The sequence below is a fragment of the Podospora anserina genome, chromosome 3, assembly GCF_000226545.1.
Source record: "Podospora anserina S mat+ genomic DNA chromosome 3, supercontig 3".
Lineage (NCBI taxonomy): Eukaryota > Fungi > Ascomycota > Sordariomycetes > Sordariales > Podosporaceae > Podospora > Podospora anserina.
The window spans coordinates 147,238-164,280 of NW_001914833.1; the positions used below are offsets into that span (position 1 = coordinate 147,238).

At 54.8% G+C, this 17,043-nt stretch overlaps 4 protein-coding genes across 4 annotated transcripts; 2 read left to right on the forward strand and 2 right to left on the reverse strand.

Annotated features, from left to right (window-relative positions):
* Positions 1-1,217: 1,217 nt before the first annotated feature.
* On the reverse strand, positions 1,218-3,481 carry PODANS_3_11240 (uncharacterized protein; the record flags this gene model as incomplete). Its single annotated transcript, XM_001903469.1, has 3 exons — positions 1,218-2,274; positions 2,378-3,135; positions 3,197-3,481. 3 exons carry the CDS (start codon positions 3,479-3,481, stop codon positions 1,218-1,220), a joined length of 2,100 nt encoding a protein of 699 aa, XP_001903504.1.
* A 3,801-nt stretch (positions 3,482-7,282) lies between these two features.
* PODANS_3_11230 (uncharacterized protein) lies at positions 7,283-9,005 on the forward strand (the record flags this gene model as incomplete). The annotated part of the gene is made up of 2 exons (XM_001903470.1): positions 7,283-7,381; positions 7,461-9,005. The coding sequence occupies 2 exons, from the start codon at positions 7,283-7,285 to the stop codon at positions 9,003-9,005; spliced, it is 1,644 nt and encodes a 547-aa protein (XP_001903505.1).
* A 968-nt stretch (positions 9,006-9,973) lies between these two features.
* PODANS_3_11225 (uncharacterized protein) lies at positions 9,974-12,151 on the forward strand (the record flags this gene model as incomplete). Its single annotated transcript, XM_001903471.1, has 3 exons — positions 9,974-10,359; positions 10,416-11,021; positions 11,065-12,151. The coding sequence occupies 3 exons, from the start codon at positions 9,974-9,976 to the stop codon at positions 12,149-12,151; spliced, it is 2,079 nt and encodes a 692-aa protein (XP_001903506.1).
* A 333-nt stretch (positions 12,152-12,484) lies between these two features.
* On the reverse strand, positions 12,485-16,358 carry PODANS_3_11220 (uncharacterized protein; the record flags this gene model as incomplete). Its single annotated transcript, XM_001903472.1, has 2 exons — positions 12,485-15,489; positions 15,551-16,358. 2 exons carry the CDS (start codon positions 16,356-16,358, stop codon positions 12,485-12,487), a joined length of 3,813 nt encoding a protein of 1,270 aa, XP_001903507.1.
* Positions 16,359-17,043: the final 685 nt, after the last annotated feature.

Genomic DNA, 17,043 nt, shown 5'->3' on the forward strand with positions numbered 1-17,043 from the left:
CCACCCCCACCCATAAAAAACATTACTATAAATTTGTTTTTTGTAAGGTTGGACATGTACAAATAACCCGTTTTTTTTGTTCCATGTCCATTGAATTCGGTCCACCCCACCCTTTTTTTTTCTTTCAAGTCGCCTTTTGTTTGGGTTTCGTGGTGTGTCGGGGTCACCCCAAATACCAATCCTTTCTTGTCCAGGGATAAACCCAAACCAAACCAAACCAAACCAAACCAAACCAAACCAAACGCCCATTATCCAATTCCCTTGAAGCAAAAAAAAAAACAAGAAAAAAAAAACCCAAGAAACAATTTCCAATCTGATATCTTTGTAAAACCGACAGACAAAGACTTCATAAGCGTCATTTGATGATGCCACATGTTGGCTTGAACAGGTGGAAAAAAAAAAAAACAAAGGCGCCTGACTGGTTCAAGCTTCTTCTTGTGCCGAAATATTGCCCCTTCCCCCCGGAAATGCTCAATGCGTGCGCGACGAATGATATAAAGAAACAATGAGATGTGTAAACATGTACAAAATCGAAGTGAAAAATAAAAAATGGGTTGACAATCTGGTGTGTGTGTTGGATGGCCTTCTCAGCCATGGTTTCTTCTTCCGTAAGCAAAACCGCGTGGTTGACAAGTGTAAACGTTGTATATAGCGCAAGTGATAATCCCCGGTCTTTCTTCACCTCGCAGGATCCAATCTGCTTCTTGTTGTTGCTCTGGGTATCTTCCACCCCGTTGATGCAAAAAAAGAAGGTCATTGATTGAGGATCCGGCAAGAAAAAGAAAAAAAGGCTACTCCAACCAGAGAAACGTATCCCCGTCGATCGATCAATTGACTGATGAAATGAGTGAACCCATATCGGGAGGGAGGGGGGGTAAAAGCCTAGAGCGATGGCTTCTTGAATTGTGAAAGTGAGAGAGAAATAGACCGAAAAATGCCGAGCAGTAAACCGCCCCGGCTGGGAAAAGGATGGAAAAGCACGGTTATACACCCTGCGCTTCCGTAAAGAAAAGGACTTTTTTTGGTGTTAGGTTTGTTCTTTTTTTTTTTTTGGGTGGGAAAGGGGTTGTTGTTGTTGTTGTTGTTGTTGTTGTTGTTGTTGTTGTTGTTGTGTAGTGTAAGGTGGTGATAAAACGAGATAGCAAAACCCATCTATCGCGGTACGCTAAGGCGGTCGAAGAAAACAACGCAAAAGGAACAAGATAGCCGACACTGATCTAGTGCCCCCCAACCGGAAAGGCAAGGTCAAATGGCATGTCGTGCAAGTCATCACGGGTGTGCATCATGGCGGGCGGGAGCATGTCGTTGACAAACATGCCGGCCTGGGTGAGAGTGGCCGTCGACGAGACTGGAGAAGTGTAGTTGGAGGTGTCGATGCTCATCATCGAAGAGGACGGCATGCCCTGCTGGAGCTGATGTCCCTGCGATGGACCACAGTCCGCAAAACCGGCCGAAGAGATTGGCAGGCCATGAAAAGAGGCGGCAAAGACCGAGGTGTCGAGCGGATACAGATCGGAGAGCTGCGATCCAAGCTCGCCTTGGAGACCCTGTGACGAAAGATCCTGACCGAATCCCCCACCAAGTCCGGCGTAGACGGCCATGTTGCTGTAGGCGTCCATGCCGAGAAGGTTGGGTGGCACACCATAAGCCTGCGCGCCGAGTTCATTGTCAATGTCCTCTTGTTCGACCTGGCCCACCGAGTCGCTCCCGTCAGGACCGAGGGCACCCTCCTGGTCCATCGGCACTGTCACCTCCATCATCCACAGCTTGAGCTCCGACATGGGGGGCCAATCGCCGCCGCCCTTGCCGCCGCGCTTCTCTTCCTCCATCTTGGCGGCCGAGCTGGCGCCTTTGGCACCATTCTTGGAACCAGCACCCTTCCGTGCCTTGACCTTGAAGTGGGTGCGTCTCAAGTGAGCAGCAGCATTGTAATAAGCGCCGTACTGCTTAAAGGCCGAACATTGCTTGCAATCCGACAGAGGCTTGGCGGCCGTCTCTGCGTGCGGGATGCCGAGCAGGCCAGGGTCCTGGCAAATCCACTTCTTGACCATGCTCTTGTGTTTGGCTTCGGTGTGACGGCGCAGCTCGTGCTCACCCCGGAACCCTTCGGGGTTCCGTTGCACTGGTGGCAGCGACCTTGGGGTGCTTGGGGCGCTCATACTTGGTCTTGGTGATGACGGCCTTGGGGTCCTTCTTGTTGGTGGCCGATGCGGGTTGTTCCTTCTTGACGACATCTGGCTTTGGCTGAAGTTGACGAGACTTGGCGTTGACGTTCTGGCGAGCAAGAGATTCTTTGGCGCGGACCTTGAGGGAATTATTTGACTTGGTGCTGTCTCTGGAGACCGAACGCTCCATGCCGAGGTCATCGTTCATGTACCCCGCATTGAGTTCCTGGATGGCCGCCGACGAGATGGAGTGAGAGCTCGACTGGGAGGAGGGCGACTTCTTCATCTGATGTTGGTGAAGCATCGAGTCGATGGGCGCAGAAGAAGGATAGGCACCGACAAAGTGGGCGCTGGGGCCGGTTCCCATGTGAAGGTCTGTGGCCGACCTCTTTCCAAGCAACGAAGGTTGATGATACGGCGGCTGACTCGGGCCAAAGCTGTCTTGTCGAGCTTGTCCATTGGTGGAATGCTGTGACCGAATGCGGACCATCTCAAGTTGGGACAGGATGGCTGCGTTGTTGTCGTTGAAGTTGCTGTTGCATCTTGACATGGCCGTGGTTCCGACAGATGGGCCCGAGGTCAAAGAACCACAAGCCGATGGCATGCCTGAGTCGGGATAATGTGATGCCTCTTGGGGCGACAACATTCTGGAGGAAGGGATGGCGATGGGCGAGACGCTGGAAAGGTCTCCTCCCATATCCCGCATCGAGAGAAAATCGGCAACATCCATCTCTCTGCCCGTTGGTGTTGGTTGGAGCTGGGAATGTGACTGGAAGAAGGCGTTGACGGGCTGCTGCATCTGACCCTGACCAAGATACTGCTCAAGCATGGCCGAACTGGGACCCGACAGACTGCCGCTGGGGACACCTGGTTGAATGGACATATTTGAGCTGGACCTCCCCATGCCCGTGCCAGAGGATGGACCGGCATTGTGTGTGGTCTTGGAACGCTTCATGGGACGGCTCTGGTCCTGGCACCATTGGTGAGCATGAGCAAAAGAGTGGGTTGGGTCTCGGAGTTTCGTTACTTACCTGTGACTGGACGTGATCCAGCTGAAGGGAAACACTGTCAGCAGCAGCAATGCCGGGGGCAGCCGTCACACTGCGGGGTATCGTGTTGCTTCTTGATCGTCCATTGTCGGCGAGAACTGGTCGTGACGGAGCGATCTGGTAGTTGCCGGGGACAGACTCAAAGTCGAGGGCGGCAGCTGTGGCCGAGGACCGGGACGTCCGGGCTCTGCTGAGCTGGCTCATGATCTCTTGCTTCTCGTGCTCTTTTTGTCGAAGCAATGCTTCTAACCTTTGGACCTGGCTCATTCTGGTCGCCTTTCAGCGTGTCAAGAGTAGGTGAGGCGAGGAGAGGTAGGGCGGACCGAGTGGGAAGAGAATAAAGTCGGCCGGCGACAAGTGGATGTACGTATGTAGATATGTATGTATGGTATGGTATGGTATGGTATGGTTGGTTGGTTGGTTGTATGTGTGTGTATGTGTGTGTGTGTGTTGGAAGTAAAAGACTCGGGATGAGTCAAAAGATGGAATGGGAAGTTGCAGATACAAATGTAAGTTGTTGTAAGTCAATGTCAATGTATAATAATAATGATTGAAGAAGGGAAAAGATTGGCGCAACGAGGAGCGAGCAAATGATATTTATCGAGCAGATGCTCACGAGGCTTCGTTGGATATGGCACGCAACGACGAGACCTACCAGGTGCCGAGGGGGTCTGGGGTCAGCTAGCTTAGTGTCGATTTCGAAACGGAGTTTCTTGGAGGGCATGAGGTGGAGGAGGGGGGAGGATGGGAGTATACAATATGATCAGGTAGACATGGGCATGCAGGTGGTGTGGCCTACCACGATACTTGATACCAGGTACCTCGATAGAGATCCAGAATGGTGACGACTTGTTGGACCAGGGATCAACGGTATGCTTGGTCACACCAAATGTGAGCTGGGAAAGGGAGATCTTCTCCCCGATTAGCGGGCTGCTCGTTCTGTTTCTGGGCATTGTCACCCCCCCCCCGCCCCCCCAAAAAAAAAAAGCAATCTCACCCCAAGCAAACGGGCCCAGGATGTGACGGGATGGATCTGCCACCTCACCTCACGACGATAAACTCCTGGAATTGCAAGTCCCGTCGATTGCTTATTCATGATGATAATAATTCCAACTCATCTCTGCAGGTGAGATGGATGGATGGATGGATGAATGGATTAGATGGATGGATGGAATCCTCAAAGAAGACTGGAAGGAAGAAGGCTGCTTCCATCCCCCGGCAACTTCCACGACAGGTTCTCTTGCGTAGACTAGTGGTGGGAGGTGTGCGCCCGGTTGCGGAGGGGAACAGTCATATTCCCCATCTCCCAATCGTTATCGAAGCCATATTCTGGCTGGGCTCTGTCCCGCGGGTGCATCCCATCGTTTTCGCGGGGGCGGCTCAGCAGCCAGTATCCAGTAGGGGCAAATAACCCGAGGGGGGAAGAGACGGAAACAGACGAGAGAGAGATAGTGAAGAGAAAAAGATGAATCATCAAGGAGGGGAAGGAAGGGGAGGGAGAGGTGATGTGTTGGCTGCCCGGTGGTGGCCGTAAGGGTTCCTGTCGCGGCAAGTTGCACCCAACGGTCCAGTCACAGTTAGCGGTCGTGTGCTGGCTAGCGCGCCAGGGAACCGCTGAAGCACACCCGTCGAGCCACGGCTCCACTGGCTCTCAGGGCAGTTCCAGGTTCCATTCTCTAATATCGTCACCACTGTCGCTGTCGTGCTACTGCTGCACAGAAGGGCTTTCCAGCTTCTCAACCCCCACAGCTTCGACGAGGTTGAATATTCTCCGATACCTGTTGTCTACTGCATGTCCCCCGCCTCCTCTCTCCCAAATTGCAGATGCCGTCGTGGGTCCACACGAGATCCATGAGTCGATCCTTGGGCACCGTTGCAACTTCTCAGTTCGGTCACCTACATTTCACACATCATATTATATCTGATCGATGTAGGAGACAAGGAGAGAAGAGAAGATTTCTCTGCTTCTGCCACTAGAACAGAATCGGGCTCGGTCGACCACTCTCAAAGAGTCGAGATGCATGTGTCGCCTGTGGCACGCTCTGCTGTCAGCGAATCCCGCCCATCCCTCGCTGCTGAGCCAAGCATCCGGTGGGCGTCACGATCGTCCTGATTGGCCCAAAAAGTGAGGCAAGCACTGCTGGGATGTCTCTACTGGATGAAAACGTCCGGCCAGGGCGGGCCTTTTCGGGCACATCCTCATCATGTACTATTCACGTAACCCAAGCCACAACTGACAAGACTGACAAGACTGAGAAGACCAGATGTGGCTGCATCAATATCTCCTCCCTCGGGTCAATTGGTGTGGTGGTGTTGGGCTCCAATCCCCCCCTCCCCCCCCCGGGCAGTTGTGGCTTGTGGGTGTGCATGACCTCTCTGAGGTGGATGAGCTGGCATCGTGGCATTCCAATGCCTGAGCGATTGACACGTTTCTAGCTTCCAAGATAGCCGAGCCTCACCGCGGCGGCGAAGCACTGTGGCACTCCTTCACCTTTCCTGCCCGACATCATACCTAGCATTGACGTCGTCACCGAAGCCCACCCTACAGACATGTACCTGCAGCAACCCCTCCGGAATCAGGGACTCGCGATACGAGATGCCACGAAGCTGCCCGGCTTTGCTTCTTGCTTCTTGCTTCTTGCTTGTTGCTTGCTTGCTGCGAGTCATCGTCGACTCCGCCAGAAATCTGCAGATAAGCCCAAAGACCACAATTGTTCTGTTTCCCCTCCGAAGCGCGGGATAATTAACAAAAGATGCCGGTCGCCGCATTCCGGACTCCGCCCCGCAAGGCTCTATAAAACACAAACACGCCCGGGTCCCTGCTGGGGACTGTCAGATGACTCAATAATGCTCAATGCTTCCAGATAACCTGGGGAAGCACCAAACACGGCGGAGAAAAGAGGCTCTGCCGAGTGGAGAGCAGCAGTGCTGCCGGCAGGTGAAACAGCGTCGTGCTATGGCGGGACAACCTTTGAATGACATCCATGACAGCCCGGGCGGGAGAGAAGTAGACGGCTAGCGGCATACCTCCTCGTTGACCGCTTTGTATCGTCTGCGATATGTCTTGCCTCGGTAATGTCCCAAATAAGCCACCTGGCGCTTGCTGGCATATTGAAGCCCTCACCGGTCACGGATGCTCTCTCGGCGCGCGATATTAAAAAATAAGATACCGCAAGATGCGGAGTGACCCACCCACGGCCGAACGGCGCCGGCCCTCAAAGTCCGAAAACTGGACCCCATCAAGCCCCGTCTTGGCGTTCCGGTTCAGAGCTTCTCCAGGGTGACAACAGAGGACCCAATCATGTCGTGCCACTTCACGATGGTTGCCTGCCATTTCCGACCCTCCCTCAGCGCGTATCGATAGAGCATTCTGGACCAGATGAGGGGGCGAGTGGTTCTCGAATGATGTCGACTGCCGAGATTGCTGCCGACAAAAGCACTGCTGGGGATGCCCGGTCCGTTCAGACACTTGATCAATTCGGCTGCGCTGTCACCTGGACGGCATGAACCAGTTGTCAAAAATACAGTTGACTCATGAGGGGAACACCGGGAAGCGCGCTTGATTTCAAAATCCAAAGCTGGCATTTCGATGCTGGGACTTACACAAGGTAAATGCTTGAGCTCGGTCAGCGAGACTGCCAATTCCACCGCAACAGCCGACCCTCTGGCGGTGAGAATTCCCTCCATTCGCAAAGCGATAATCGTAAGAGTCACAGGTTATGAGGAGACAGAATTTGTCACCAAACTTCCAGAATTTGAGAGGGGCCATGGGATGAACGTTGGTGAAGAAGCACAAGATGGCGGGCAAAAACATCCCGCCGATGACATAATCTTGGCACCCCCGGTTCAGTGCTCCGATAAGGCTCCTTATCGGGCGCAACAGTGCTGTGGCAGCGCGATGCCAACAGCTGTCATCAACGGGAGCAAGTGGCATCAACGAGAGGCCCTTCAATAGCAGCAACAACAACAGCAACAACAGCAACAACAACAACAACAACAAAAGAAATTATTTCTGAATGTGAGCCCGAGGCTGGGGCTGCCACTGTCATTGCGACAACATCACACACAATGCGCCGGCTCAATCTGGTTCTCCTGGCTTCGCTGCAGCTCTGCAGAGCTCGACAGCCCAGCTTTAGCATTCACGAGGATCTGCTGGCCCATCCACAGGTATGTCATTGGTCATTGTTAGCCGTCAAATAGCAACACCAGCTCACAATTCGACTGTTTTTGTTTTCCTTTTTATAAGTTCGAGATTGTCTTTTCCGATCAATTCATTTCCGAAGCCGACGCTCTCGCTCTCCTCGACACACAATCATCGTCCTCCCCAGCTCCCTCTCCAACCCCATCATCCCAGACCGAGCTCGCCAGCCCGTCCACAGAGACAGATGCCAGCAATGGCCAACAACAAAACCCCGAAGACACCGACGATGATTCCAACCCGGTCTCCGAGACGTACGAGCTGATCAACTCTGCCCCGTGGAAATATCTCTGCACCGTACCCGTCCTCGCTCCCCCTCCAACACTCAACCAAACCGCCACCGAGCTCGCCAAGGCCGAAGAAGCTCGGGAAATGTCCCGTGCCTCGGCCAGGGGATGGGAGCTCATGAGTGGTCTTGACGGACATTGTCTCTACTTTATGAGTGGTTGGTGGAGCTATTCTTTCTGCTACGGCAAAGACGTTGTTCAGTTCCATGCTCTGCCACGAGGCACCGAAGGGGGCCCGCCTGTCCGGGATGACAGCAGCCAGGAGTATGTGCTGGGAAGGGCGCTACCCGCTTCCGAGCAACCAAAGGACGGGCAAGAAAAGGGCTTGGCCCCTCCCAACTCGGAGCTACAGGTCAAGGGCGACCAACGATACCTCGTCCAGAAGTTCGAGGGTGGTACCATTTGCGATCTCACCAACAAACCACGCACCATTGAGGTGCAGTATCACTGCCATCCCGGCGTGGCAGGGGACAGGATTAGCTGGATCAAAGAGGTTACGATTTGCACCTACCTCATGGTGGTGCAGACCCCACGACTCTGCGATGATGTGGCTTTTCTCCCACCAAAGGTCACCAAAAGACATCCCGTTACCTGCAAGCAAATCGTCAGCAGCGAAGAGGAGGAGTCGGCATGGAGATATCAGAAGCAGGTCGAGGCCGGCGGTGTGCTCGAGGGCGCTGGCGAGAGAGCCAGGCTCAAGGTTGGCCGCCCTAATGGTGGAGCCGACAGCAACCCCTTTTCGGGCATGACCATCGGGGGCGTGGTGGTGGGGGGACAAAAGATCCTGGGAGGAAAAGTGAATGCCGATGGAACCCCGGCGTTTAAGCTCATGCCTCCCCGACACGTATCCGCCCTCTCTACGCCCAAGGCGGCGACCGTGACCCATGTTTTGCTCGCCAAAGAGAAGGAAGGGGCCCCTATTGAAAGGCTCAGTCCGGAAAAGCTAGAGGAGCTGGGGATCAAGGATGCGTTCTTGGACGAGATGGAGGCCCAGTTGGAGGCGGTATCCGGCGGTGAGGGGTGGAGAGTAGAAGTAGTGGACGCGCCTGGCCAGGAGCGACAGTATGTGGTCTATCAAATGCTCGACAACGGCGCCGACGCAATCGACCTGGAGAAGAAGCACACTTTGCCTCCTGGTGGTGCCGAAGACCAAAAGACCAAGGGCGAGAGGCAGAAGACGGCGACCAAGAAGCAAAAGCCAAAGGCCAAGAAGACCGCCGGGCAACAGGAAAAGACGGAAGGCAAAAAACCGCGTCTCGATGACGACGAGGAAGGGTCCAAAGAGGAGTTCAAGGATGAGCTGTAAGGTACCCGTTATGTATATTGGCACTAGTTGCATATATTGACAGTCATCAAACTACTTTTCTTTCTGGAACAGCTGCCGCCGGGGGAGTCCGCATTATGGGGCTTGCCTCGGTTTGTTCAAAGTGCCCGGAATCTGCTCCGGCGCCTCCCTCCTACATTACATAACCCATCATTGCAAGAGCCTCATCAACCAACCACCCATTCAGAAGACTGCCGGGAAGAAAACAAGTGTTTTATGGGGCATTTGCCACTGGCCAGGGGTAATATGTAGCCATGTCCCCACCTTTGCAGGACTAATTCTTGCTCCTGCAGGTGGCGATGTGAAGTCTTTTTTTCTTCTTTTTTTCACAGCGCGCGCTGGACGCATGTATAATGACGACCAGCTTTTCACAATCACTTTGTCCCTTCTTTCTTTTCCCTCTTCTCTCTCTCTTTTTGCTTGATGACCACCAACAGCACCTTCAAGCCGATTCTGCGCGACTGAGTTGTCAGACTCCGGACTGGGACAAGCATCCGTTGGGTTTGCGGTGATCATCGCCGTTGGGTTGGAAGCGAGCGAAAGGGGGTGTCTTGGCATCCGTCATACCCTTCCCTCTTCCCATCCCGCGCTCCTGCCGCCTATCTTTTCGAGCAAGGGGTCTCTTCCAAGCACACGGACCCTTTTCTCTAATTGTTTTTCGAGAATCCGGACTCCCGAGACATCGTAACGACAAGGAAGCATCATCACCGGCCCGGCAAGAGGATACTTAACAGTTGCTGTCAAGAGTGGGAAGCCATCCGGTTGGCTCACTGTCTTATCTTTGAGATTGAGTGGGAAAAAAAGAAAAGAAATAAAAAGTTGGGATGAACGGATAGACACGTTGGCATATTACGCGATATTACATCAGACGAACGCTTATATTGAGCCCTGGCCCTGGTCAACGGAAACGGCAGTTGAAACGGGAATCACAGGGGGTTAGGTGGGAAGAAATGGACACACATATGGATCATATCAAAACGGAGGACGAGGAAGACCAGGGGCACGGGCTACCGCACCCGACTCCGTCATCGCAGGCACGACAGACACCGGCACCAACAAAACGACAGCCTAGCTTGACTGAGTCCAGCCGAGGGGGTAGGAGGACAGCATCAAGCTTGACGGCCAACAGAAAGGTTTGCGACCATTGCAGGACGAGACGGATAAAATGCGATTACCAATTCCCTTGCCAGCAGTGCCTCAATGCCGCCTTGGTGTGCAAAAGGGACCAGGTCCCACGGAAAAGAGGTCCCAAGCCAGGTCATGGTCGAGTCCTTGACAGGATACGGTCAAAAGAGGAGGAAGTGCTGGGGATAGCGTCGAGGGAGAGCAGCGTCGAGTATGTTTTATTCAGCACGATGGGCATTTCGTAAACTGACCCCGGACGAGAAACAGCTTTGAGACCACCCCGAGCAGTCTCGGCACCCCTCAGTCCACGCCTCCTGACACGCCCTTTCCGAATCCGTCTGCTGACGCCCAACATGGCCGCTCTGGACGGCAGAGATACCATCATCTCATCCCGCTGTGTGTTGAGGTTTACACGGCTCACCTGTACCCTCTCCTCCCTGTAGTTCACCTACCCACGCTGCAGAGCTACTGCTGTCAACCCTCGGTTCCGCCATCTCAGAGGACGCTACTGCTCGCCTTATCGGCTCTCACGTCCCTTCATGTTGCATCTCTTCCACCACCCTCCCGGCCCCCATCAGGGAGTAATACCGACTGGATCAGCGCAGCAAAGTCGTTTCTGGAAGAATGCTTGGCCACACGCCAGGCATACGACTATGTTGCTCACCTCCAGCTGAACGATATTTTGACGTCGTTTCTGCTGTCCAGACTTTACATTGAAATGGGGAACAGCCGAAAAGCCTGGGTGTATCTGCGAGAAACAGGTGCTCTGGCGGCCGAGTTTGGTCTGGATCGGGAAGATGGATATGCAGGTTCGGAAGGAGAAGATGACCTGGCGAGGAGGAGGCTGTTCTGGGCAGTTCTGATTTCCGAGAGGTAAGTTTCGTGACCACTACGGGACGAGGACGTCTGCTGACAGGAACAGGGAATTTGCCATCCTGAGAAACAAGCCCATCACGAGCTTCAGACGGAAACCAGAACTGCCAACTTTTGGATACCGGTATGAAGATCCGGGTGTCCATGCTGGCTTGCTACAGCTGGCGGAGGTATACAAGCCGGTTGGTGAGGACTTTGTCGCTGCGTGGAACGACACCTCCCCCCAAAACGAAGACTCGCCGGCCGCTCACAACATGAAAGCCGCAAAGCTGCTGGAGCTCCAACGCCGTCTGTCACAGGTGACAGAGTCAGGGGAGGAGGCGACAGAAATGCAAAGGGTGCATCTCACGATTACTCGTCAGTGGCTGAAGCTGGTTACTTGGCAACTGTCGTTCCGCGCCCACCTGCTGTCGTTCGGCAACGTCCACGAAAGCATGCGGTTCACTTATCCGCTCATCATCGCCCACGAGACGTTGTCGTTTTTGAACTCGCTGCCGCCAGGGCGCTGCTACAGTAGGATTTCGACCATGGAAAAGATTTACGAGATTGGCATCTGGTGGCTCAATGTCGTCGGGGCTGTGGATAACCTCGAGCTTGGGAGGCACGGTGCCAAGACAGATGATAACCTTCTGGACGCTTTTGTCAGGGTTCTCAGCGTCGGCGAACAGAGCAGGGTACTGTTTGCAGAACGGCTCAAGATGTTTGCCGCTGCTGGCGACAAGTCAGACCTCAGTTACATGGTGGGCAGGAAGTTCTCCCAAGAGGTGAGGGAGCAAGGACACAAAGAGATCAAGACGGAGGAGCCGGAGCCGAGATCTGTGCCGCGAACAGCACACAGCAGCAGTAGATACCACCACGGCGGGCCGTCGCTGGCGGTGGACACGCCCTCACCGGCGACCAATGGGCCTCCAACGGCACCTCACACCAACGAGACACCGCCGCCGCCGTGGTTCCAGGGGTACAATAACAGTGCCATCACCACGCCTACCAGCTCTGGGTGGGCGTCGACGACGTCAGAGGTGAACAGTCCGGAGATTTTGTTCAGTCCTGACATTGTCAGTCCCGGGCCGGGAGCGACGAGCTTTGGGTATTTTCGCTTTCCGGGGCCGAAGCCAGGGGAGGGGGCTTGACATGGGTGTTTGCTAGATCATAATGTTTGTATATGAACCCGCCAAAAAAATACAAAGTAGAGGAAGCGATTTCCATTCATCACGAACACTTGTCCAATTCTGATTAACCCCAACCCCCGATTGACAAAGTGGAAACATCACGCGGGAACAAAGACATGACGAAAAGAAGATGTATATATATAATATTAAAAAAATGACCAATAAACCAAAACAATGCATGCATGCTATGTACTGTATCCGAGTTCTTTCGTTCCTGCACCTTTTCTTACCCCTCCCCCCCCCAGCCCCTTCTTTTTGTTCCTTTTCCTCTGGGTATATCTACCTCCCTCAAAACTACTGCAACATCTGCTGCATAGCATTAACTCTATACCCCTCCCTCCGTCCCATCAACTCCTCATGCGTCCCCTTATCCACCACCTCGCCCCCCTCCACCACAAAAATCACATCCGCCTTCTTCACGGTGTGCAGCCTGTGCGTAATAGCCAGCACGGTCGTCCCCCGCGCGACTTTATCCAACCCCTCCTGCAGCGCCGCTTCAGAGGCAGCATCCAAAGCCGAAGTGCTCTCGTCAAGCAGCAACAACCTCGGCTTGCGAACCAACGCTCTCGCGATGGCAAGTCTCTGCCTCTGCCCACCGGACAAGCGACCGGCGGAGGCGCCGCACTGGGTGTCGTACCCCTCCGGCATGGCCATGATCACGTCGTGGATGTTGGCTAGCTTGCACGCCTCCTCGATCTCCTCCTGGGTGGGGACGTGGTCGGGTTTGGAGCCGAGGGAGACGTTGAACCGGATGGTGCCGTCGAACAAGGCCGGGTCTTGCGGGACAATGGCGATGGAGTCTTTGATGGAGGCGACGGAAGAGGTGACGTCTACGTTGTCGAGCAGGATTGAGCCCGACGAGGGGGAGTAGAGGTTCTGGACGAGGGACATGATTGTTGATTTTCCTGCTCCGGACGGGCCGACGAGGCCGACGAATTGACCGGGGGTGATGGTGAAGGAGACGTTCTTGAGGGTCCGGTGGTCTGGGCGGGAGGGGTAGGAGAAGGTGACGTTGGTGAAGGTGATTTTCATGCCTGGTTCACCACCAGTAGCGGCCTTGGCTGCCGAGGAGAGGGCAGACTCCGGGTCGGAAGAGGGGCCGGGCTTGCCGTGCGGGCCACGCTTGGAGTCGATCTCGTTGTTTGTTCCCAGTGCCAAAACGTTCATGATGCGGGAGAAGGCGGTGCGGGCGCGGGAGAACTCGGGGGCGAGGGTGAACATTTGGCCCCAGAGCTGGGCGCTGACGAGCATGGAGACGACGATGATGAAGAATTGGGTTTGGTTGGCCTCGCCCGACATGATCTTTTGCGAACCCCACCAGTAGGCGAAGGCGTAGATCAAAAAGGACATGCTGTTGCTGATGGCGAGCCAGACGTTGGTGAAGGCTGCCGCGCGGACCATTTCGTCGCGGGTGTTCTTCAGGAGACGGGCGTACGAGCCCATGACCTCCTTTTCGAGGGACAAGGCGGCGACGGTCTTGATGGATTGGACGGCTTCGACGGCCACACCGGTTGCCTTGGCGTAGGAGGCCGCGTGGCGCTCTTCGTAGCGGGCGAGCTGGCGGAGTTGCATGAAGCCCGCCCCGAGGAGGATCGGGACGACGGAGAGACAGACGATGGCAATCTTCCACTGGATGATGTGCGAGAGGATGATGGCGACGAAGAAGTTGACGATGATGGCAAAGACGGTGCCGATGGTGCTACCCGAGAAACCACCGATGGCGGCGCTGTCTTTGGTGATGATGTCAAGCAGGGAAGTAGGGTTGCGGCCGCCGGATTGATGCCATTCGACACCCTGCTCCATTAGGCTTCTGAAACTGAGCACGCGGATGGCATACAGCATTCTCTCGGCAATGAGACCAAAGCAGGACCACGCAAAGAAGTTGGCCAGGAGCTCAATGCAGGCCAACATGAAGAGCAAACCACCAAAGAACTTTCCGAGGTCGAGGATGTCCTCGGGCGAGTTCTCGCACGGGTTGAGAGCACCAACGGTGAAACCAAAGATGAGACCAGATCCGGAGAAAGTACCACCGACAATGACAGCCGCGAAGACAGCCAGAAGCAACCAGGGGAAAGAAGGCTTGACAAGACGGGCCAGACCAGCAAACACGGATCCCCAGCCGGCCTCCTTCTCCTTCTCCTCCTTGTCACTGGCCGCCTTTTCAGCAGCAGACTCATCCCTGCTGGAGATGGAAGCAGCAAGAACCTTGGCTGTCTCCTCCTCTTCCTCGTCAACGACAACAACATCCTTCTTCTCGCTGATCTCAGCAACAGCCGAAGCAGCAGCCTCCTGGTTACCCAAGCTCTGCAGCTTGGCCATGGCAAAGAACTTGCCATCTTCTCTCGCCATCAGCTCGTCGTACACCCCCTCCTCCACAACCTCACCCGCCTCCAGAACAACAATCTTGTCCGCATTACGAACGGTACTCAACCTATGAGCAATGGAAATTACCGTCCTCCCCTCGGCAGCCCGCTCAACAGCAAGCTGGATCTTTTTCTCAGAAGTCGAATCCAGCGCTGCAGTGGCCTCGTCCAGCAGCAAAATCTTGGGATCTCTAATCAAGGCACGCGCGAGCGCCACTCGCTGTCTTTGGCCACCAGACACCAAAGACCCCTTGGGCCCAGCAAAAGTACCGTAGCCCTTTTCCAGATTGGAGATGAAGTTGTGCGCGTCAGCCTGGACGGCAGCCTCCTTGACAAGACGGATGACTTCCTGCACCGCAGGGTTGGCAACGCTACTGTCGTCAACGGCATCCTTGCCCTTCTTGGCCAGCTCGGCGAGCTCGCCACCTTCTACCACCGCCTTGAGAGCTTGGTGTTCTGGCTTGGGGGAGTTGACCAGACCGAGAGCGATGTTCTCAAGGATGGAGCGGTCGAGAAGAGAAGGTTCTTGCTGGACGAGAGAGATAAAACTGCGGAGGTGGGACACGTTCAGTGTCTTGATGTCTGTGCCGTCCAGGGTGATGACACCAGAATCGGGATCCTGCAGACGGGCGACGAGGGCGGCGATGGTGGATTTACCGCTTCCCGAAAGACCGACGAGGGCGGTGTGCTTGCCTGCCGGGAGGACAAGGTTGACGTTGCGGAGGACTGGCTGCTCGGCGCGGGAGGGGTAGGCAAAGGAGACGTTTTCGAGCTGTATGTGGCCGGTGGTGGTCTCAACCGGCAAAAAGGCGCCTTCGGAGGAAGTGCCGTCGATGGTGGAGGGGGCGTTGATGTCGGCCATCAGACGAGAAAAGGCAGTGGAGGCGCTGCCGAGGATGGGGAGGATGGGGGCGATGTTGCCGAGACAGACGCAGGCTTTCAGGGAGTGTTAGTTGTTGACAGTCAGTAAAAAAGGGAGAGAGAGAGAAAAACATACCATCAACCAACAAGAACACCACAGTATAAATCTGACCAACAGTTTCGGTTCCCTCGCCCCTGATGGTATCAACAACCATGCGACTACCCTGCCAGAAGGCCAGAGCATTGGCGCTGTACGCAATAAAGTACAGCATACCAGCCTGCATGGCAGCAGCAATGCCCTTTTTGACACCAGCACCTCTAGCCACGGCGACATGCTCGGCAAACTTCTTTTCCAGTCTGCCAGCCATACCGAACGACTGCACGACACCGACGTGCTGAAGCGCCTCACCGGCAATGTTGCTGGCGGCAGTCTGGGAAGAAGCACTGATGACCATGAACTTGGTGACAAAAAAGCCACCGCCCATCGCCATGAGCAAGAACGCCGGGATGAGCGAGACCAAAATCCCGGCCAACTTTGCCTGCTTGATGAACGCGACGACGTAGCAGGCGAAGAAGAAACTGGTCGAGGCGATCAAAACGCCCACCTTTTCGGAAGTACCGGCCTGGACAGCAGTCATGTCGCCCTGTAGTCTGGTCGAGACCTCACCGCTGGCGGCAGATCGCGCGTCGAAGAACCCGGGGGGCTGTCTCAGCAAAGCCTGGACATACTGCCCTCTGAGTCTCTGAGCGAGACGCTGGGAGAAGAGAGACCAGGACAGGACGTAAACGTAGATGCAAACCAAGGCAGCAATGGCAATATACACCAGCTTGAGGACCTTGTCGTTGATGGAAGCCTCATAGGCGAAAGGGTCGTTGACGCCGTTGATGGAGGTGGAAGTGGAGGTGAGGTCAGAGTCGCCGGCCGCACAGGTGGCATCGTTCATGTTGTCGACGAGCTCACCAAAGATGATGCCCATCAGGGGGAAGGGGATACCGGCACCGGCGGCGGAGATGACGCCGGTGATGAGAAGACAGACGTCGATCCATGTTGGCGACGCGGAAGCAAAGATCTTGAGCCAGACGAGGAGGCCACCTTGGGGCTGGAGAGATGTTAGGGATCGAGTCAAATGTAAACAATGAGTGAAGCTATTCAGGGGCCGAAAAGGGGGATTTAGGGGCAGACACAGAAAAGACTTACGGCTTGTTCGGCAGCTGCCGGCGCATCAGAAGCACTTCCAGTGGTGGTAGGGGCAAGTGCCTTCTCCTTATCAGCGGCCGCATCACTCGCTGCAGCGCTGTGCGGACGCTTCTCTCCGGAAGCCTCGACCGCCATTGTACCTGCTTTTTTACCGTGTTGCTTCCACGGCGGGGGGGGCAGGTTCTCTTGGCGAAATCAGGCCACTTTTTCTGGACAAGAGAGAGAAGAGATTGTGCGTGGGAAGAGATCACAATCTGAAAGGGGACATGGGAAGAGAAACACAACACAGGCCAAAAAGAAGTTATGGCGGGATGAATACCCCCGTCTCCCGGGGGCGTTGATCTTTTCCCTGGGGGAAACACATTTCAGGCAATTTTTTTTTTGGTCTCCTTACTACCTTATTCTGGTGACCAATTCACTGTATGTTTCCC